General features: G+C 44.9%; 1 protein-coding gene across 4 annotated transcripts in view; it reads right to left on the bottom strand.

Moving 5' to 3' along the window:
- Window positions 1-22425, bottom strand: part of LOC128351680 (uncharacterized) — a 337204-nt gene that overhangs the window by 274816 nt on the left and 39963 nt on the right. For 2 of the 4 annotated variants that reach the window (XM_053311419.1, XM_053311424.1), the window contains exons 1-2: window positions 14134-14839; window positions 1127-1332 (exon numbers count right to left, since the gene is read on the bottom strand). The exons of 1 other annotated variant lie outside the window; for it this stretch is intronic. Coding sequence is in view for 1 of the 3 variants with exons in the window: in XM_053311412.1 (XP_053167387.1) it covers window positions 9907-11181 (1275 nt within the window). In the remaining 2 variants the exon portion in view is untranslated. Of the gene's footprint in view, window positions 1-1126; window positions 1333-8324; window positions 12040-14133; window positions 14840-22425 lie in introns of those variants that run through there. One more of the 4 variants, XM_053311412.1, reaches the window with a different exon arrangement.

Genomic DNA, 22425 nt, shown 5'->3' with positions numbered 1-22425 from the left:
ACCACCACCACCACCTCAATCAACTACTGCAGGCCAAATTCTGGAGAATGTTGGCTTGGTACTAAATAGAGCTTCCAATATATCTTCTTTCTAAAATCCCAGAGATATAGTGCTGGAAAATGATGACATAACCTGAATAATTACCTTCAAAAATGTGGTTGCTTTTTGTCACTTGACTGGAAGAGGCTGGAAATAGTCATGTATTCATTTCTGTGAATTTATGAGTATACTTGATAAAATAAAATGACATTTTAAAAAAACAAACACCCATGCCTATATACCATTCAACATTTTAGCTGTAAACAGAGACACTTCTGTGTATGTGCAACACTCCCTTTTACAAACCAAGGACCCCTGCTTGAGCCAACACACACACACACACACACACACACACACACACACACACACACACACACACACTGATGGAGGCTCTTCTGTACCTACTAGATGCTTTATATATTTACTCTGAAATGGACTTCTCTACACAGATTTAAAAACAAAGGTTGTGGGAGTGGAGGTCTTTGTTCTTTTGTTTAAAGTTAATAATCATGCTATTGGCACTACCAGGAGGGGACTCAGTGGGCAGATATGCTCTCTCATATTCTACAAATGTACTCTCTGCCTTCACTAGAGGAACTTAAGTCTTGGGGTGGGGGTTGGGGAATCCATGATTTGATCCTTGAGCAGGCGCCAGTCCAGACTCTGGTTTGGTCCACCATTCAAAGTTCTCCCTATGGTATCCTTGCTCCAAGAAAAACAGATCCACTTCATGGTACCTACTCAACCTCACCAGCACACCACTAGGGAAGGCATTTACCAGTTTACAGTTTCAAACCATATCTTGAGGTAGATTTCACAAAGTTCATGTATGGAACAGCGTCTCTGCCCCTGTGGCCAGGAGCAAGGAGAGGACACTAAATATTATGTCCTACACTGCTCCTTTGTGGAACAATGAGAGAAAAAACACTGGGTCCGATTACTGATAAATTAACGGGTTCTGAAAACAGAATGTGTTAATTACTTGCTGGCAGATGTGTTTCCTTATGTTAGTTATCATGCAGCCATTTTTGCTTTACTGTGTTTTAAAATTAGGAAGAGAACTGTATCTGCTAGTCCTGCAACATACCTGGAAGTTATTCACACATGCCTTCATGCCATGGGTTATCTGAAGAGCGAATCTGCTTCGCAGCAGATTGGCAGATGTTTAATTCAGGGGATTAAATGGACAGGTCACATAGGGCTGGCTCCTCTCCACAAACCTTGCAGATCTTTTTCCTTCTGCATTCCCACAGCTTGCTCTGGGTGTTTTTCTTCAACCAATCACAACCCCAGCTGAGGAGGCGAGAGAGCTTTTTGTTGTTGTTGTTAGTTTGACAGCTGGTTACAGAAGAACAGCATGACAAGTTACCAAGCAGCAAGATCAAACAGCAGAACGCTTAACCCAAAACTGCCGAATATGACCAAAATCTTTACTGATTTTTATAATTAACGTGCCTTTGTGAGTGAATGCCTTCATTACCTCATGTTTTCCCCCACGCACCCCACCCCCCCCACACACACCAGACTATTTAAGAGGCAGGGAAGTCTAAAGTAGAAATCATTGCTTTCTCTCTGTCATGAAGAAAAATAGAGGCTCCTGGAATCAGCTCAGATTAAAAGGGCTCAGGTTGCATCAAAGCTGTAGTCTCCATTCTGCATATCTAAAGCCTATAAAGCATAGGAAGACCCACATTTTACAGTTTGTGCTTGCTTTTAACTCAGGAATTTTCCCCTCCCCTTCCCCTTCTGGACTCCCTCCACAGCATGTCACCAATCTGCCACAGCCCCTCCCCCCCAGTGCTTGCAATTGCAAATAACTCAGAACAGGCCATACCAAACACATCTGTCACCAAATTACTGGCAATGGCCACTCCAAACATCGAGGGAGAAGTGGTGGGGCATAACAGAAGCCTCAGGGTTGAAGCTGCTGAAATTAGAGGATTTTTTAAAGCCTGACATAATTCAAGCTAAGCCAGAATGTGCAGCCTTGATTCAGGGGGGAAACAGAGTCCTGTCTGTACTGGTCCCTGATAGCCCGCAGCAACTTCGGGGTAAATGCAGCTAATATGTGGACTGGCACATTCCATTCCGGAGGAGATTCGAAATAAAAGCCATATGTGTAAAGCCTCCTGGCTAAGTTGTAGTTCCAGGGCTAGCTCTCTTATTCAAGTTGTACCCATCAGAGCTGTAACTGAGGTTAGGTATTTAGGATTATATCTCTTTATTTCCATGCATGTCGTTATGTTTCTTGCTATTTTATGAGGCTATTCACACAAGCGTGCAAAACTGGGCTAAGGGAGCCCAGCCTGGTTTTGCATGCACATGTGAACAGACAGGATCGGGACAATCCCGGTGGCACCATGGCGGCAAACCTGCCTAACTAGCCACCCTTTAAAACCAGGTTAAGGGAGGACTGCCCAGAATACCCCACGCAGTTGCGCGGGGCATTCTGGATCTTCCAGGGGCCAGGTGGCCCCCAATCCCCGCTGCCCCAACCTGCTCCATAATGGAGCCAGTAATCGTGGGCCGGCCCATCTAGCTGCCCAGGGATGGCTCGGCAATTGTCGGTGGGGAGGGGTAAATTAACCTGCTCTCCCCGCAGACCCACCCAAAGCTCTTCTCACTGATCGTGAGAAGAGCTTCTATATCTCAATTAATTAGAAGTTTCTCCCCGTGGGGTCCTGTGGGGAGTGTGTGGCAGGGGAGGGGAGTCAGAAAGGGAAAGGGAGGGAAAGGAGAAGGAGAAAAATAGAGTCTGAATAAACTCTTAGTTAAACAAACATAAGATTGTGTCATGTTTATGAGGGAAGCAGCTATAAAACAAGACCCTTATGAGGGAAGCAGCTATAAAACAAGACCCAAGACAGCTTAAGATAGGAAGTGTTCTGTTCAACATAATGAGTGAATAACAATACATTCATACAGATCTGTACACTGTATGAATTCACAGTACGTAGATTGTGTGTGTGCTGAACATAACGTGTGAATAGGGCTATAGTATTGATATGAATATTCTTACATCCAGGTAAACTAGAGTCAAAGCACATCCCAAGATGCTTCTCTCCCCCCCCCCCACTCCCCACCCAAGTTTTAGCATCTATAGACCCAAGAGGAAAAGGTTGATACCTGGATAATGGCAACTCAAGCCATTCAAACTAGCACAATTTTGGGGAAAGTATTTCCAAAATCTTCCCCAAAGGCAAAATAGGACAAAATCAGGAGAGTGCAAACAAAGTCGGGCCTGTCTTTGGTACAGAGGGACAACTGGAATGTACCTGCTTTCTGGTTTGTCAAATCTCATACCTAACCAAGTTGTCTGTGTGGCTCAAAATAGTGCTGGCATATATGATGGCACTTAGGCAAGGCCCATGTATATACCACACCCATACCCACAGAGACCTAGATCCAACTTGCCTTCCCCTTGCTGCTTCTCACCAGTCCAACGCATTCTTCCTCTGAATTATTGCACCATGCTGCAAAAGCAGAGTGCCTAATTAGTATTGGGTTGGTGTTGCTTTGAGTACGCTTTCCCCACATTTTATGATGTTGAATGGAATTGGTGACTAATAAATCAAACTTGACTGATTCATTACATAATCAAACCACAGTTGCTTAAGCATGTAATATGTGGGATTTATTTTGCTCACCCTGAACATGAAGGATTCCAGGTTGTGAGTCGCAAAAATTGAGGCACCTGATATCAACTAGGGTTCCCTGGAAGTCCATCATAGAAATGGTTCTCCGTGGGATTTATGAAGCCTGTAAGTTTGTAAATAATGCTTAGTATTTGTATGCAGTGCATTGACAGTGGAGCTGTTCACACATCCAGATGGGAAGGATGGCTTTTTGTCCACCCTCGGTAAAATGCCAATCACTCCCCCCCTCCTCCTACCTTGATCTTTGAACATAAGAACATAAGAACAGCCCTGCTGGATCAGGCCCAAGGCCCATCTAGTCCAGCATCTTGTTTCACACAGTGGCCCACCAGATGCCGCTGGAAGCCACAGGCAGGAGTTGAGGGCATGCCCTCTCTTCTGCCATTACTCCCCTGCAACTGGTACTCAGAGGCATCCTGCCTTTGAGGCTGGAGGCTTTGCAAACACAACTGTCATTTGGGAGTGCTACCTGGGAGACTTCTACCAGGGTGCTCTTCCAACCCAGTTTAGAGCCGTGTGAACAGCCCTAGTATTTATTTTATATCTCACTTTTTTTCCATGCTGCAACTCAAGGTGGCATACAGGAGGTTCTCAAGCAGTCTCCCATTCAGAGAACAGCCAGACCCAGACTTGCTTAGCTTCAGCAAAGTGGCTCCCTCACATGCCTTCAGACCAGAATGTGCATACAAGAAATATTTCATACATCATCTCAGTAATTCTTACAACAGCCCTATAAGTAAGTCAGTGTTATCATCTGCATTTTGCAGATGGCAAGGGGTGGAGGCTGAGAGAGATTATCTTACCTCAAATCACCTAAGGAGGTCATGGCTGAGGTGAGGTTTGAATGGGGGACTTCTCTGTCGACACACTTGTAGCCACTACACTAGCTTTCAAATGTGCTTGCAGATCTGAAGGTCAGTATTAGAATTCAAGTGGCACTACGTGTAAATGAAAAGAGTGGTTTCAAAATAGCCATGGTTTTAAAAACAACACATGAGCTATAAGAGGGGATACTGAATAAATTCAGAAGTGGACAGCTGTCAAGGAGAGAGGTTCTACTACATCCAGCTCAACAACTTAACACTTGAGGAAAGAAGCTTCTGGGTCTGTTACTATGGGTGGATTCAAGACATCCAGGATCCACATGGTGACTGTCTTGTGCGAGCAAAGCAGACCCTTGTGCTTCCCCAGAGTTCCAAATGTCTGGAGAAAGGTGGCAGTGTTAGGCATAACCAATATTTGGAGACTACATGTGACCTGCTCTGCAGTTGGGTACAGATACCACCAGGACAACTGTTACTTTAATTATCACATTTGTACCCCATGCTTCCTCCATTTATTTTATTTTATTTTATTTTTTTACATTTATATCCCACTCTTCCTCCAAGGAGCTCAAAGCGGTGTACTACATACTTAGGTTTCTCCTCACAACAACCCTGTGAAGTAGGTTAGGCTGAGAGAGAAGTGACTGGCCCAGAGTCACCCAGCTAGTATCATGGCTGAATGAGGATTTGAACTCGGGTCTCCCTGGTCCTAGTCTAGCACTCTAACCAGTACACCATGCTGGCTCCATGGTGACACAGGGGGCTTATATTATTTTTATCTTCACAACAACTCTGTGAGATAGGTTCGCTTGAAAGATAGTGATGGGTCCCTGGTCACCCAGAAAGCTTCAAGCCTGGCCAGAGACTTGAGCACAGATCTCCCAGGGCAGGTTCAGCATGCAAACCATTTAATTGCACTTGCTAATGTGTGACTCCACATATCTGAATCTATATAAAGGATGGCAGTGTTGAGAGGTACAGGGACAGCCCTTCTGCACACTGGTCTCAAGTGAGCTACATTAAGTGGCAAATTTTGAAAGGTGACAAATTCTGAGGCACCATTTGCCTACCAATTCAGGCATGCTGTCACTACTACAAAGATGAGGAAAGAGACGCTCTAGTTCAACTATGTACACGCCCCTCTCCTAAACTTCCTCTTCCTCTTCCATTCCATCCGCCTCTCCAAATTCAGTGGAGGCACAGCTATTCACTTGGATGAGTATTTCAAATGAATATTCCTGCTGGATGGATGGATACCTTACCCCTACCACATCACCACTGCAACAAAGTCCCAGCCAAGTAGCCAATTAAAGAGATGGGGGTGAGGGCGGGGCAGCATTATTGTCTCATGCATGAAAATGTCTTGCTCCACTACAGGTGAAGTAACTAAAATTAGTTTGAATGTGAGGGTCAGACACTGGGTCAGACACTGGCCCCATTAGGGCATAGCGTGAAACCTAGGGTAGGTGAAGTTGCGAAGCCGGGGAGCATGCTGCAGACAATTGACTAACAGCAGTTTGGCAACCTCTGGCTTCCAGGCAGAGGAACTCCTCCCTCTTCCGAGTCTGCCCAGGTTGCATCCCAGCAAGCTCCATGCCACTTGCATCGCCAGACTGTGGGCAAGTTGTCAGCCCCCTTGTGAAGCTGCAAACACTGGCCATGATGCTAGAGGGGCTGTGCTCATGTCCCATGCATTGTCAAGTACTGATGCTAGAGGGGGCGCCCTCCCTCAGCTGGGCGAAAGACATTTTAACCCTTCCCTCACAGCGCTCATACCACTGTCTTGTGGCCCCCATCATCTCTCCCCTGGGAAGAGAAGATTGGGCCACTCTATTTCCACTTGTACTGGTTAAAGATAGATTGCACAAAGCATTCCCTCTCCTTTTTCTCATATGTTTGCAGAATCAGTATTTTTTTCATCGAAAATGGTCATTTGTGACACTCTCATACCAGCCCATTCTCCAGGACAGGAGCATCTCTCAGAAGATGCATGAAATCCCCAGGGAGTTATTCGCACATGGCTTCATGCTGCGGGGTAAATGTTGAGCGAAGCCACTTCGAATCACACTTGCAGCATTGAGGAAAGCAGCCCCTCCCCTCTGCTCTCGGGTTTTATTTTGATGCAAGTTCACATGTTTTCCTTTGTTTTTCCCTTCTAGCCAACAGGGGGAGGGGGAGAGAGAAAGTACTGAAGAGCTATATCTGCTTTTCTAAAGAGAGTATCTCTCTTATCATGCTAATGATTCTACTTCAGTGCCTCTCCCTATTTACTCCAGCATTTTTCAAAAAGAGTAGCTTAAAACCAGAATTTAAAAAACTCAGAAATACCTCGAGATAAGCTAGAATTTGCAAGACAAAGCCCAATTTGTGTGTGACGTGGGTCTAAGGATCTCAAAGGGACTTCAGGGTAAGTTTGGCTGGTGTGAGAACACACACACACACTCTTCTGAAGGAGATTTAGGGTAGAATCCATGTCTGTAAAGTCTCCAGGGTGTGTCTCTGGGGATTTCAATTTTTTTCCTCCTCGAAGACCCCCTTCCCTAGTGCATCAGTGGTGCATGTCTGGATGTATAGAATTAGATGGCTAGGAATAGCCTAGAATGGTTTGTGATTTGCCCTTTGTTTTTGGTGATTTTGATCTATTTTTGCACTGGTTTGGTAAGGGAAGGGGGCCCCAGACCCTTCCCTGTGGTGAAAGTATGCTCAGTCCTAGCCACACTTTATGAGCAGAACCTTCCATATAGAGCAGGATTTGATCACACATGAGATGCTCCCAGTGCAGTGAAGATGGATCCTGCTTCTGAGTGGACCACTCTCTCATCAGAGTGCCTGGCCATAAAGACACACATGCAGGCTGGAAGGCTTTTACCACGTGGCCTGGTTGATAGTTTCATCAAAGCCCTGGGAAGGGTCCCTCAGCAACATCCCTCCCGGTCTCGGCAACTGGTGGGAACAGAGAATACAGTCACCAGAGAATACAAGTCTAGACTCCCTGCAACACATCTCCATGCTCGGTTTAGCTTCTTGTGGTCACCTGGCTAGCCAGGGACCATTCTAATCCATGGGTGTCCCATCCCAGAGTGCCTCGCAGTGACTGATTTGCATTTGCCGCAGTGTCAGGCCCAGCTGGTACTGATTAGCCTGTGACATAGGATTCATCCCTGGTCTCTCCTTGTCTGCCCACACAACCTGAAGCTGCTCCAACACCCAAAGCGGCCCAGACTACTTTGAAGTCTGGAAGGGTTGGGTATAAGGGGGGAGGTGCAGCGTATGAGTTCTATTGTTTACCAGTGCTGCCAGGAGCCCACAATAGCTGGGACCCCTTATCGTTGGAAGGTTTACCTCATGAAAGTGCACTCAAATGAAGAGTTGAAACAGGTTGGTGTTTCCATTTTCTCTGGTGGACTGGACCTCTCATGAGAAGGTTATCTCCCCCAACTGGCAAGCCGGCATGAGGACGAGAGTGTGTTGGTTCTTTCTCACGGCTTTGTTGGTCTGCTAGACTGTTGGCGACCTTTGTTACAGATTGGCTTTTTTAAGGCCAAATTTTGGCTTACGGCCCGTTTGACCCACAAGTATACCCCTCAGGTTCTGGCAACCATATCGCCTCCTAGGAAGTCAGTAATATCTGTTCCTGGAGTACCCAACGACTAGCCCCTGCCTTTCCCTGGTCCAGCAATCAGTGTCTTTCCCTGGGATTCTCAGGCACTCCCCTCTGTCTGGATCCTTCCCCCTCCCCTCCCCACAGCTTTGTGTACATTAAGACCAAAGAAACTACACTCCATTGGCTGAGAGCCTTCTTTTATTTAAAGGCATACAGTATGCTTCATTCTTGGTATACCCACGAGAAAGCCATAAACTATCACCTTAATCTGTAATATGAGAAGTAGCCATTACTCAGCAGAAGTCATGCCCCATCTGAAGTATTCTTTTCTATTTGGCATAGACTTAAAAATGTAAGTAACCTGGTGAAATTTCATAAGAATTCAATGAAATAAATTGTTTAGGAAGGAAATTGTTTGGGAAATAGTTGAAAGAACTTGTCACACTAAGTCTCAGGGAGCAAAATCTATGAGAAGGGAGGCATAACCATATCCCACTATTTAAAAGGTTGTTATAAAGGGAGTCACTGATAAATTGTTCACCATGGCAACGGAAGGTAAGACCAGAAGCAAGATGCTGAATTTACAGAAAGGAAGATTTAGGTTAACCAGAATGAAAAGCTTTTTTCAACACAGGTTTGGATGTGCAGATGTATTAAGGAGGAGGGGAAATCCTGTAATTGGAAATGTATTAAAATTAAAACCTGTCAGAAGTGGTTTAGAGGACAGTGAATAAACATCTGGCAGGGATTATATGGGTTTAATTAATTCTGCCTAGACTAAATAACCACTGAAGAAATCCTCTGGCCATATCGTGTAGTAAATCTATAAGTTTATAGAATTCTTCAGTATGAGCTGTTCATGTCACTTGAGTGGGTGAGAGAGACCTTTTCTCCATTGTGCAAGGAAAAATGACTGAGTATCTCTTTATGCTCCTCTCCTTTAGTCTTTGGGTTCTCAAAGTGTGAGTCAAAACATGAGGCCTGCTATGCTAGCAGGGCACTGTGATGTCAACACACCACAATGATACAGAAGGCAAAGCCTATAACTTGTAGCACAGGCAGCAGAAATTTGTGCTACACCAAGACAGAGATATGTGGATAATGATGATTCACAATGAGAATCAATGTTTATATTCTTGTCTGGAGCCAGCTTGTTCCCTCCTACTTTGTTTACACAGAACCTAGACTGCATGTCCTGTAATGTGTCATTATTATTGTCATTGTCATTAATATTGTCATTGTTTTCAGAATGAAATCAGAAAAATCAGCTAAGATTGTAACTATTTGTTGTAACACTACCTGTAATGGACCCACTGATAAATCCAAGGCAACAATCACTACCACCACCACCTGAATGGCCTCCTTTTTAACAGGCCTTATATTATATTATAATATATTATTATTATTTCTTGTTTACACAGTCAGACAGGTGTTATTGACTGGTTTGTTTTATCCAGACATCGAGTCCTTCCCAAGGACCTGGGATGGCTGAATTTTATCATCAATGTTGTTGCTGTTGTTATAGATATTGTCGCAGAATATAGGCTGTTCCCAGTAAAGCTGTTTTTTGTAACTGGCTGATGGTGATTTCTGTGGCCCCGGTGGTGTTGAGGTGCTTTTCAAGGTCTTTTGGAACTGCACCCAGGGCGCCAATTACAACTGGGATTATTTTGGTCTTTTTTTGCCACAGCCTTTCAATTTCAATTTGTAGATCTTTGTATTTGGTGATTTTTTTCTCTTTCTCTTTCTTCTATTCTGCTATCCCCTGGTATTGCTATGTCGATTATTTTAACTGTTTTTCTTTCTTCTCGACTACAGTTATATCTGGTGTATTGTGTGGAAGATGTTTGTCTGTTTGTAGTCGGAAGTCCCATAATATTTTTACATCTTCATTCTCTTCAACTTTTTCAATTTTATAGTCCCACCAATTTTTGGCTACAGGTAGCTTGTATTTTTTGCAGATGTTCCAGTGTATCATCCCTGCTACCTTGTCATGCCTTTGTTTGTAGTCAGTCTGTGCGATCTTTTTACAACAGCTGATTAGGTGGTCCACTGTTTCATCTGCTTCTTTACAAAGGCGGCACTTGCTGTTTGTTGTAGATTTTTCGACCTTCGCTCTTATTGCATTTGTTCTTAGTGCCTGTTCTTTTGCAGCCAGTATTAAACCCTCTGTTTCTTTCTTCAAGTTGCCATTCTTAAGCCATTGCCAGGTCTTGGTGATGTCTGATTTTCCACTTATATTATGCAAATATTGACCATGCAGTGGCTTATTTCTCCATTTTTCTGCTCGGTTCTTGAATTGTTCTTTCTTGTAGGCCTGCTTTGTTTCATTGGTGTTGAATAGTTTCTTGTTATTGACCATTTGAAGTGCATCTTCTTCACTGTCTCTAATATATTCTCCAAGGCCTCTTTTCTCCTCATCTACTGTTTGATGGACTTGCAACATTCCTCTTCCACCTGAGCTGTGAGGGAGGTATAGCCTATCTACATCACTGCGGGGGTGCAGAGCATGATTTGTGGTCATGATTTTCCTGGTCTTACGATCTAGCGTCTCTAGCTCTGCCTGGGTCCAGTCTATTATTCCTGCACTGTATCTGATAACAGGTATAGCCCAGGTGTTTATGGCTTGTATGGAGTTCCCGCCATTGAGTTTGGACTTGAGGATTTTTCTAACTCTCCTGATGTATTCACTTCCAATTTTTCTTTTAACTTCAGTGTGTGCAATGTTATCAGCCTGGAGAATGCCCAAGTATTTGTAATGTTCTTTCTCTTCCAGGTTCTTGATCTTGCTTCCATTGGGCAGTTCTATTCCTTCTGTTTTTGTTATTTTCCCTCTGTTCATTATTAATGCAGCACACTTGTCTAGTCCAAACTCCATTGCTATATTGCTACTGAATATACGGACAGTGTTTAGCAGTGATTCAATTTTTGACTGGGACTTTCCATACAACTTCAGATCGTCCATGTACAGCAGACGGTTGATTTTACTTGATGTTTTAGATGTTTGGTATCCGAGGCCTGTTTTGTTTAGTATTTGTGAAAGTGGAGTCATGGCCATTACAAACAACAGAAGGCGATTACATGGCAATTATATGGTGATTACAAACAACAACAACAACAACAATTATTATTATTATTTACACAGTTAGACAGCTGTTATTGACTGGTTTGTTTTATCCAGACATCGAGTCCTTCCCAAGGACCTGGGATGGTTGAATTTTATTATCAATGTTGTTGCTGTTATTATTATAGATATTGTCACAGAATATAGGCTGTTCCCAGTCATGTTGCTTTTTGTAATTGGCTGATGGTGATTTCTGTGGCCCCTATTGTGTTGAGCTGCTCTTCAAAGTGTTTTAGAATTGCACCTAGGGCGCCAATTACTGCTGGGATTATTTTGGTCTTCTTCTGCCACAGCCTTTCAATTTCAATTTGTAGAGCTTTGTATTTTGTGATTTTTTCTATTTCTTTTTCTTCTATTCTGCCATCCCCTGGTTTTGCTATGTCAATTATTTTAACTTGTTTTTCTTTCTTCTCGACTACAGTTATATCTGGTGTATTGTGTGGCAGATGTTTGTCTGTTTGTAGTCGGAAGTCCCATAATATTTTTGCATCTTCATTTTCTACAACTTTTTCAATTTTATGGTCCCAGCAATTTTTGGCTACAGGTAGCTTGTATTTTTTGCAGATGTTCCAGTGTATTATTATTATTATTATTATTAATAATAATAATTTGATTTCTATACTGCTCTTCCAAAAATGGCTCAGGGTGGTTTACACAGAGAAATAATAAATAAATAAGATGGATCCCTGTCCCCAAAGGGCTCACAATCTAAATGAAACATAAGATGGACACCAGCAACAGTCACTGGAGGTACTGTGCTGGGGCTGGATAGGGCCAGTCACTCTCCCCCTGCTAAATAAAGAGAATCACCACATTAAAAGCTGCCTCTTTGCCCAGTTAGCAAGGGATATATATCTTGAATAAAACATTCAGGAGCTAGGTAGTTCTTTATCACAATATACATTCCTATCGATATCTGAAGTTCCATATGATGTGCACCAGTCATGATGGCACAACAAAGGATCTGTATATTAGGATTGAATTGCTGCCAAATCCATACAAAGCGGGTAGGGGAGATTTTAAGTGCAGCATGGAGAGGGAAACTGAACTCATGTCCTCCCATCAACAACTGCCTTTTAAAAGAAGGTTTTCTTCCAGTGGGGGTCTGTGATTGGAGGTAGCTTTCCACTCCAACTCATCCATGCTGTCCTATAAATCTCTCCCTGCTACACACACGCACCCCATTTTGTATGTATTTAGCATGACCCAGGTTGAGCCATGTCATTACACTCTCCACAGACAGGGTTGTCCCTCCTTGGGGGCGAATCAGCATGTATGGGGCCTCCTTAAGATTTGATGGGGGGGGGCATTATGAGCAGAGGTCCAGATCTCTCCCCACTCATTTTACTGAGCTCTCCACCCACCAAACCTAATAACCCTTATTTTCAGTCCCCAAAACATTATTTTCTCTTCTCCTGCCCCACAAAAATTATCTTTCCTCTTCCCCCACCCCACACAAAAAATTGCAGCGAGGCTCTGTCTGCACCTGGGTCATGATTGAGTTTCCTCCAATGGTGCTCAGAGTAGAAGGAAAGAGCTTCTTCCTCTGTCTCTCATCTAATGCCAGCCAGAACTCAGAGGGATCGGCAGGAGGTCCAGGCAGGAACAGGGAAAAGCTGATTAATCAGTCATTAACCTGCGGAATTCACAGCCACTGAGCCCACCCAGCCCTTCTGTGGAGCTTGTTGGACTCCTTGAAAGATGCCCATTTGAAGGGAGGGGTGACTTCCCAGGCAGGAGATAAAAGAGGAAGAGTGCAGGCGGTGGTGCAGGTGGAGGGAGGAGAGTGGGACCTGGGGAAGTGCAGAGCTCAAGACTCCTCTCTGAGCAGCAGCCGCCCGCTGGCTGGGAAACAGAATTCTCTGGCATGGTTGGGAGAGACAGGGAGAATGAGATTGAGGCCTGGGGTTGATCGCCCCGGTTGCCCCACCCTAAGGACAGCCCTGCCCACTGGTGTGGGCTAGTACTGTGGGAAAGTGCAGTGGGTGAACCACCAGGCTAAGCATAGCCTGGCAGCCATATTTTACAGCCTGCCAAGTATTTTTTTGCAGCCATATTTTACAGCCTGACAACCTCCTGTTTTTGCAACCACATGCAGGCTGCAAAATTTTTAACAGGAGGTTTGTCAAGTCCTTCGTGAGCCACCATATGTGGCTGGCTGGTTATGTTCAGCTTGGTAAGTCACAAGTTGTGCAGGGCTGCTTAGTGGAACTTCACTGTATAGAAGCAGTCAACCTGAATGCTGGGGACAAACAATGAGAACTGGCCATCATCTTCATATCCTGCTTTGATTGCTGCTGCACCCGCTCAGACGTTCCTTGTAGCATGCAACTCCAATCTCTCCCTCCCCGGGTCTCTCCTGCCCCACCCTTCCATTTCCGCACTATGGTGTGCAAAAGATGTGCACTCTGCACATCAATTCTCCCTGTCTTCCCTGATCTGTCTCCTGCTGCTCCTTTCATTGTCGCAAGCTGCAGGGAGTATGGAGGAAATTGACTCCTCCACCTTTCCTGTAGCACCCTTCTCCATGCTCTGACTTTTGAAAATATAGGGAATGGGGGCAGTGAGAGGAGTAGTGACTAGCAGGACAGGGCTGGGGCAGCCAGTGGGGTGGTGGGTGGAGTGGCAAAGCAGTCAGTGGAGGTGGAGATGAGGCACCTCTGCTCCTGGCTCTGCCAGTCTGCTGCCTGAGGCAGCTATTTCGCCACATCTCTGGAGCAGGCAGCACTGGCAGGAGCCCACCTTGTGTTTCCTACAACAGAGCAAAACAGCTTCCTTTTTGGAATTTGCTAAAGGCAGAAATCCACCCAGCTGGTATTTCTGAGAGAGTTAACTGTGTGTCCTCATGAAAACATATTGGGGCCTGACACAATCCACATTGCATACCCTATAACTCCTGACACCGCTGCCTCGTTTTGTTGCATTCCCACTTGTACTGATGCTTTGGGTCTTTCGACCGCTTTGTCCCATCTTGTCTCAGCAGAGTATTCTCTAGCTCGTCACATCCTTGACCTGGTCTCTTTCTGATCCTCCAGCACTTGCAGGATGTTGTCAGTGACTAATGAGTATGGCCGGGTAATGAAAAACATAAAGGGGAGGGAAAAGACGACAAGACCAGTGCTCTGGGACATGACAGTAGATCCCACTCCAAACAAAGAAAAACCGCATAAGAGATGCCAAAGCATCCTCTGTTCAACACTACAGCGGTCCCCTATACAATCAATAAAAGATAGCATTGCATTTCTCTCTATGTGATTTCCCCCCCCAAGCTCGATTTCTCCACTGCTGTAAGCTATTCCATCTGTCTTTCCTTTTTTTTTTTTGCTTTTTGCATTTTCTCCTGTGAATTGAGAGCTAATGGCCTGTACTTGATCGATAGACCCAAAAACTACATACACAGCCTTGTTTGTACCCTTAAACAAGCACAAGTACAATCATAGGTAGGAGTCGGACACATTTCCTCAGCATGTCTCATCAGTATATCCATGCTGAACTTGTCAATGCCACCTGCCTCTAAGGGCAGAAGATCAACTTTTCTATTCTTGTGCTCATTCAACCTTTGGCCCCTCACAGAATGGGTCGAAATGGACTACGGTTTCAACAGGGTTATGTGCAAGGTTGCTTTCAATCATGAAATGTCATCATTTTAAAGATTTCGGTTTGGAACATTGACTTTTGAATCGGTCAGGCACCTGTCCAATTGTTGGCAAGACCCAGCCCCCAACAGCTGAAGAGGTGAATACATGAAGCTGCCTTATACCAATGGTCAGACCATTGGTTCATTTCACCCCAGCATGGTCTCTGCTGACTAGCCCTTTTCAGCCTTGAGTCATGAAATGCTTTTAGCTGATGGCAAAGATTAAAACTGGAACAGAAGGTTCCAGTTTTAATACCTGCCATCAGCTAAAAGCATCTCATGACTCAGGGCTAAGAAGGGCTAGTCAGCAGAGACCATGCTGGGCAAATTAGGTATGCAAATTAGATATGTGTGACTACTGCAACACATTATACATGGGGCTGCCTTTGAAGACTTCTGAGAAACTTTGGTTAACTTCAGACTCAGAAACTTCAGAAATAAATGCAGTGTGCTCTTCTGCTGGGCTGTGGACTCCTGCAAACACCTGGAATAGAGGGGAAAGCAGGCAGACTAAAGCAGAGGCTAACCCTTGAATGGGCAGGCACAGTTCCTTCAGCAGCTACTTGGCAACAATGAGTAAGTACCGAAGCAAGCCTTAAAGCTCTAGAGAGGCAGGATTGGCCCTCCAGAGTCACATGGTGTGAGGCTAGGACGGAGGCTAGCAGAACACTGACCCTGGGTGGGGGTGGGGGGTCATTCCACAAAGCTCGGCCACTTTTCAATCTGGCTTCCAGCTGAGACACCATTAGTTGCCCAGGTGGACAACTCCCTTTGTCTGGGAGTTGATAGGGAAATGCTCCCTCTCCTTGGCCTCTCAGTGGCATCTGACACTGTGGACCAATGCAACTTATTGCACCTTCTGGAACATCTTTTTTGGGATGCAGCAGTTGGCATTGCTGGTTTCACTCCTTTTTTGTCAGAGCAGTCCAAGAAGATGGCTATGCGAGATGCCTGCTCTACTGCCTGAGAGGTGGGGGGGGTCCCCCAGGGGTCAATTTCAACACATCTGTTATTTAATATGTCCATGAAAACATTGGGAGAGGTTGTCTGGAGTTTAGGGGATTAGATGTCATGAACATGCTGATAAAACCAGCCCTAGATTTCTTTAAGCAGCTGTCATTCTGAATTCAGAGAGGGCAGGAGGTAAACACCCATCCCCATTTTTCAGATCAAATATTATTATACCTCAGGAACACCTATAGCTTTAGTTTTTATAAGGTATATGCAAAATAACAAACTACACTGGGGGGCGGGTCGCAATTTAATTGTGCAGCTATCCAGGAGCAAGCCTTTGAGGCTATTCACATGATGGGATGAAATCGGACTAGCCTCCGCTAGCTCAATTTCATCCCATCATGAGAACCACCGGGCTGCGAGCCCGGTGGTTCTAAAGAGGATTACCCGCTTAAGTAGCCCTCCCCTAAGCCCGGGTTAGTGGAGCGAGAGCTCCGCTAACCTGGGCTTCCCAATCATGAGTTGCTGCGGTGCAGCTCTGCGCCATGGCTACTCATGAGTAGACCCCCGGCTGGAAAACTGAAAAGCAGCCTCCCAGCTCGGGGGTCTCTCCAGCATGCCCTGCGCACTCGCGCAGGGTATGCTGGAGCTTCCGGGGGCTACATGGCCCCCAAACTCCCCAGCCCCAGCCGGCTCCATGACGGAGCCAACAGTTGTATGGGCGGCCGCTGCGGCTCCCCAGAGCAGACTGCTGCTCATGTGCAGGGAGAGCTCTCCCCGCAAACCCCCTAGAGGCTCTTCTCACTAATCGTGAGAAGAGCCTCTATGTTTTGCTGTGAATCTTTTCCTTCATAGAAGTCTCTTTGTCCCTGCCCTGAACCTTGTGGCATCTCTGCAGGCAAGACAGGAATCACTGGGATACCTAGGAACAGAAGCCATATTGGGATCAACTAATTCTATAGGCAGGACTGGGAAATTGCTGCAAGGGAACAAGCAATGGTACTGCTTGAATGTCAGGTGATGGACCTCATGATCAATGCTAGAAGATATATACATGGGATAGGGGGCCAGAGCTACAAAGAAAACATGATAGAACACCATTCAAGGGGTGCAGCTCCCTCACTAAGCATAAATAAAAATGTATGTATTTATTTATTTATATCTATGTAAACCACTATGGGAACTTTTGTTGAAAATTGGTATAGAAATATTCATCATATTTATATTTGTACAAGGAGTTCCCCCCTCATTTTATGGGAGGAGAGCTGGTCTTGTGGTATCAAGCATTAATTGTCCCCTTTGCTAAGCAAGGTCCACCCTGGTTTGCATCTGAATGGGAGACCACATGTGAGCACTGCAAGATATTTCCCTTGGGGGATGGGGCCGCTCTGGGAAGAGCAACATCTGTTTGTTTGCATGCAGAAGGTTCCAAGGCATCTCCAAGATAGGACTGAGAGAGACTCCTGCCTGCAACCTTGGAGGGCTTCTCCAGTCTGTGTAGATGGACCAATGGTCTGACTCAGTATAAGGCAGCTTCCCATGTTCCATGTTCCTACTGAACTTCTCCCCAATGTTTTAACTTTTTATCTCCCCAAAAAAGCTTTTCTTCGCTCCAAGTGTTTCTCTCTCTCTCCCCCATGTAAAAAAGTACTTTTCTGTCCCTGTAAAACACATTTTCTCTCCCACCAACAGTGTCTTTCCTCTCCCCCAGGAAAATTTGAGGAGTTGCTCCTCAAAGCTTTCTCTCAGTCTGCACCCCTGCTTCATTCTGCTGTAAATAACCTTGTTTCGCTTCCCTTCTGTTCTCATATGCTGTATTGTAGAATATTGCGGGGCAACCTGAAACCACTTCAACCACCACTTTCATCTCCAATGGAGACACTAGCATATCACACGGCAGTTTCCAAGCCGTCTTTCAAAGTGCAGTAGACTTAATGCACAAAAGTACATCAAAGTAAACAGAGTGGTTATTTCTTTAAGTGCCCGCAGACAGAACTACATTTGTCTTTTTAAAAAATGCTCTGTGTAAAACAACAAGGAAATGGTATACCTGATGGCAAGAAAATGAGTGTGGGGCGGTGGAGGAGGGAGATGATGAGATACTCCGATGTGTGCTGTGGGCCTTTGTTTCAGACCCTGCTCAGCAACCCTCTCCAATCTCTTCTCACGCAGTTTTCATTCAGTGGGCTGGTGAGGAATGGGAGGGTTAGTGGCAGATAAAGCAGAATGTCCTATTTAGAGTGATTCATTATCCGCATAGCCCCTATTACTGGCATTTACTGCAATAACACAACATGATAATTAATTCCCTTCAATTAATTACAGCATCACTGAAGGAGAGGAGGAGCTGTTGCAGATCACAATAGGCAGAGTAACAATTAGCATTTCGAATGAGCCGGTCCCTCTGTTTATGTGTGCGTGTTTATTCATATTTGTATTGCTGCCTGTAGATGAGTTTTAATTAGAGCTTTGGAAATGCTGCATTTGTTTTTAAACCTGCAATAAATAATATTATCTAATGGGAAGATTTTCCACACAAGGAAAACAGCCCGGTTTGTTTTGCTCTTTGTCTGCCTTAAAGATGTTCCAGACCTTCGTGTCAGGGCTGTAAAGTTTTGTCACGGAATCGGTTCGATGCATCAGTTAAAAACCTCTGGATCAATTCAAAAGGTATCCCCCATTAACTGAGCAACAGATTCTAACATTTTAAAAATAATGTTTAACACACAAACAGAGACCACTGCCTTCTTAGAGGAGGCATTGCTTCGTCTCTGTAATGCAGGTGGGGATGCCTTTTCTACAGTGGTGCCTAAGATGGTGCCACACCTGTGCATCACTGAAAACAAAAAAGAATGGCTTTAATTCATGGGCAAACTTCTTCAGCTTTAATCAAGTAAAGTTTCTATTGATGGGAGGTGGGGTATTTAACCAGGTGACACCTCTACTTAGTAGGAATGTATGGAACCCTATCTGTTTATTTTCACAGCTATCGCCACCATTCTGCATGCTAGGACAATATGTTGAATCACTTCTCTCCAAATGTAGGCATGTGACTCTCATAAAGAAGATTTGAATCCTTGCTAGGCCATGGCAGGTGGGGAGCAACTAACTTCCCTTCCCCCACAGTCCACTGATATCTCCAGCTGCAGTCACAAGATGGGAGGGAGTTAAGTTCTCCTCCTCCTCTTCCCTAAGCTCCTGTTTCCACTGTTCCCTGCTCTCTCTAGACTCCTGGAGAGCTCTGGGGCTGATCCTTCCTGGTATGGGTAGTACCCAATTGGCTTATGAACAGCCAGTTATAGGCTTGAAAGCAGCTCCACCACCAACCACACCTCCTGAAGCATCACATCTTCCTGGCGGAAGAGGAAGTGTCTTCATCATCCTGACAACATAGCCTGATACCCTATCATCTTGCACTCCCTCTCAGCATGCCTCAGCTTTGACTCTAATGCTGAAACAACTTAGATATTATTGGGCCATTTGTACCCTTCCGTAGGGTGCCAGCAGCCCTCCCCCAATCAGCATATAGGAAGACTCATGTGGAGTTCCTGACATACACATTGCATGTTTATTATTATCCACAAATGGGAACCTGTTCTTTATTCAAAACATATAAATGAATGCAGATCGCACATCTGAATCACTGTACAGTTGAACCTGACCATTCACAGATCCAACACCCGCAGTTTCGCATATCTGCGGTCAAGTAATTGACACCCAACCTCAGCATATGCCAAAAAAAACCCAAACGTTTGCAAAGGGTGAATTCTGCATATCCACGGGTTCAGGGTGGCTGGAAAGGACCTCTGAGGTCATTTCTGACTGCCATTTTGAGAAGAGGAGCCATTTTGTGCTCATTTGTATTTTTTAAAGAAATTAACCCCACAATTTTTCACCAAAACAAGCTGGATTTGGGACTTTGGCATGGTGGGCATTTCTGGGCACTTGGAGACCCACAGAGTGCAAAAGGGCACTTTTTTCATTTTTGAGGCCCATTTTTGCCATTTTTCTCTGTTTCTGTAGCCTCCAAGAACCTAACTCCCTGAGTCCCATTGACTGAATGCCTTGGTATCCACAGTTCCATTATCCACGGTTATAGTGAAGAATGGAACCCCCATGGATTTACTACAGGGTTCGCCTGTAGTAAATTGCATGCACAACAGCTCTGCAATTAAGCTGCTACCCCAGCTATTTTTTCTAGGTTCATTAATAGCATTTGCAGATCTGCTGCCTGTTTGGAAGACTTTTACCAAACAACAAATATGCAGTTTTCACGGTAGGAGCAGAAAATCACAGCTATCCATCCAACACATCCCTACACCTTAGAACTTTGCCAGTTAACAAAAAGAACGCAGTTCGCAGTTGTCCAACATCCTATAAATTAGCCCTGATAAATAATATCCCCTTTGTGCCTCGAGATTTTTTTTTCTTTCTAATTTAATCAATTTTGCAAATTGGGCTGATGTGCTTAATTGATCTTTTTCACTTCTAATATTTTCTCTGCCACTCTCCTTCGTGCGTTTGCCCTTTACCATCAGCATATTCTGCAGGAAACCAGAAACAGACAGAAACCCTTCGAAACAGGGACTTTCTATCCTGTTTCTGCATTTAAAGTGGATTGTAAGGAACTGAACCTCGACAGAGGGACATATTGACAGCGCGGCAAAGCTAAACCACAGATCACATGCTGCTACTTTTCTATAAGGCCCTAGACATTAAAGCTGAACTTCCTGTCATCTGGAGCGAATCTATTTTCTGCTAGGAAAAACGTTGGCAGTGGCAGGTGAGGGCCTTTATGGTCTAACTGAAACAACAATATCCCCAGAAAAAGCTTTTTTTTTTTAAAGCCAAGCATTGACCACAAGAAATAGAGAGAAACAGTAGATAGTGCGGGCTGACAGGAAACCCAATTTCCTTACTGCTTAGCTGTGTATCTGAAAAGGTCAGAATTAAATGACAAAATTGTTCCAAGAGATCCCCCCCCCCCGCTTTCTTTCTCCTTTTTACAGAGAAGCATTACAGCTCGCGGCTGCAGGTGGACAAACAATATATTCACATTGCTTTCTATATATTTCTTCTTCTTAACCAAGGGCTTCTTTCCTTTATACACTCTGATAGGGCCACCCATTGTGAAACTCAGTAGACAAGAAAAAAGGTGACTTAATAAGGAACTACTGGACCAAATCCTCAGGTAACTTTCTTCAACATTGCACAGACTCCTTTGTGCATTATATAAGCTTGACAGGCAGCTCTCACATAATACCTATAGATAAATACATCAGTGAGATTTACATTGCCTAATGTGACAAAATTAAGCTTAGATTACTTCATACTTGTCCAGGCTCTAGAAAGCCAGAAGGTGTATGGCTTAGCTAAAATGATTCAATTTTTTGTGAATCACTTTGGGTAAGGATAAATCCAGTATTTGAATGGTGGGGTAAAAATGCATATTACCACCACCCATTTAAATAGTGGTCCCAGTTTGAGTCAGGTACAGGCCCTTTGAGTATGCCCCAATTCAAATTTAGGATCAAACCCTCCTCCATTCCTGCCAGGCCTTTCTTGCCTTTCCGCACGCGCTTCTCTCCAACAAAGAGCATCCTTCTTGTTCCCAGAATTCCCAGCAACCACTCTCTAGGTTTCACCCACCTGGTGTACTGCCCTGGAGTTCACCAGCCTGTCAGTTGAGACAAGGGTTCACTCCCTGTTAACTCTTTATTAGGAGGGGAGGCTGATCACTACAGGAGGCTATTCCATAAATGGGATGCAACCACCGAAAAGGCCCTCTCCCTAGTAACCATCCACCTCACCTCATTTGTCAGGGGTACCTGGAGAAGGGCCTCTGAAGATCTTAAGGTCCAGGTTGCGACATATGGGGCAAGGCACCCCCTCAGGTGACCCAGTCCCAAGCCATTTAGGGCTTTAAAGGTTTAAAGACAGCACCTTTAATTGGGCCTGGAAACGGACTGGGAGCCAGTGCAGCTGATGAAGTACTGGCATAATATGCTCAATAGAAAATCACAAGCACAAAAAGGGAAATAAATAGATTGACCAGTTGTCATGCTTTACCAGATATTAGCCAATCCACTAAACCAGTCATTCAGATTCTGGACTCTCTTGTTCAAAAGGCACAAGGGGCATGATCGGTCATGGGGCCATGCAGCCCCCTTTCTGCTCCTTCCCAGCTGCTTCCCTTTCTGCTCCTTCCCAGCTGGCAAATGAAGTTCTGGCTGGGTGCCTCGCTTGGAGCAAGGGAGAGAAAGAAGACACCAGCCGGTGCTTCATTCACTGGTTGAGAAGGAGCAGGGGATGAGTTGTACTTGCATTCTCAGCCAGCAAGTGCTTTGTTTGCTGACAGTGTGTGGGAGGAGGACAAAGAGGTATCTTGGGGATGGGGGCACCATAGAGGAGGCCCCACCCTGGTGGCCCAGGGACATTCCATACCTTACCAATGGTGACTATGCCACTGCCTCTGTGTAGATATATGTTTTATGTTGTACATCGCTGTGGGGTTAAGGTTGAAGGCAGTCTTCAAATCTAAAACAGCCTGACAAACCCTCTCCCAAGTGTGATACACCAGGCTTCCT

This window comes from Hemicordylus capensis, chromosome 3 (assembly GCF_027244095.1).
Source record: "Hemicordylus capensis ecotype Gifberg chromosome 3, rHemCap1.1.pri, whole genome shotgun sequence".
Lineage (NCBI taxonomy): Eukaryota > Metazoa > Chordata > Lepidosauria > Squamata > Cordylidae > Hemicordylus > Hemicordylus capensis.
This window is presented reverse-complemented; position numbering and strand designations above follow the sequence as displayed.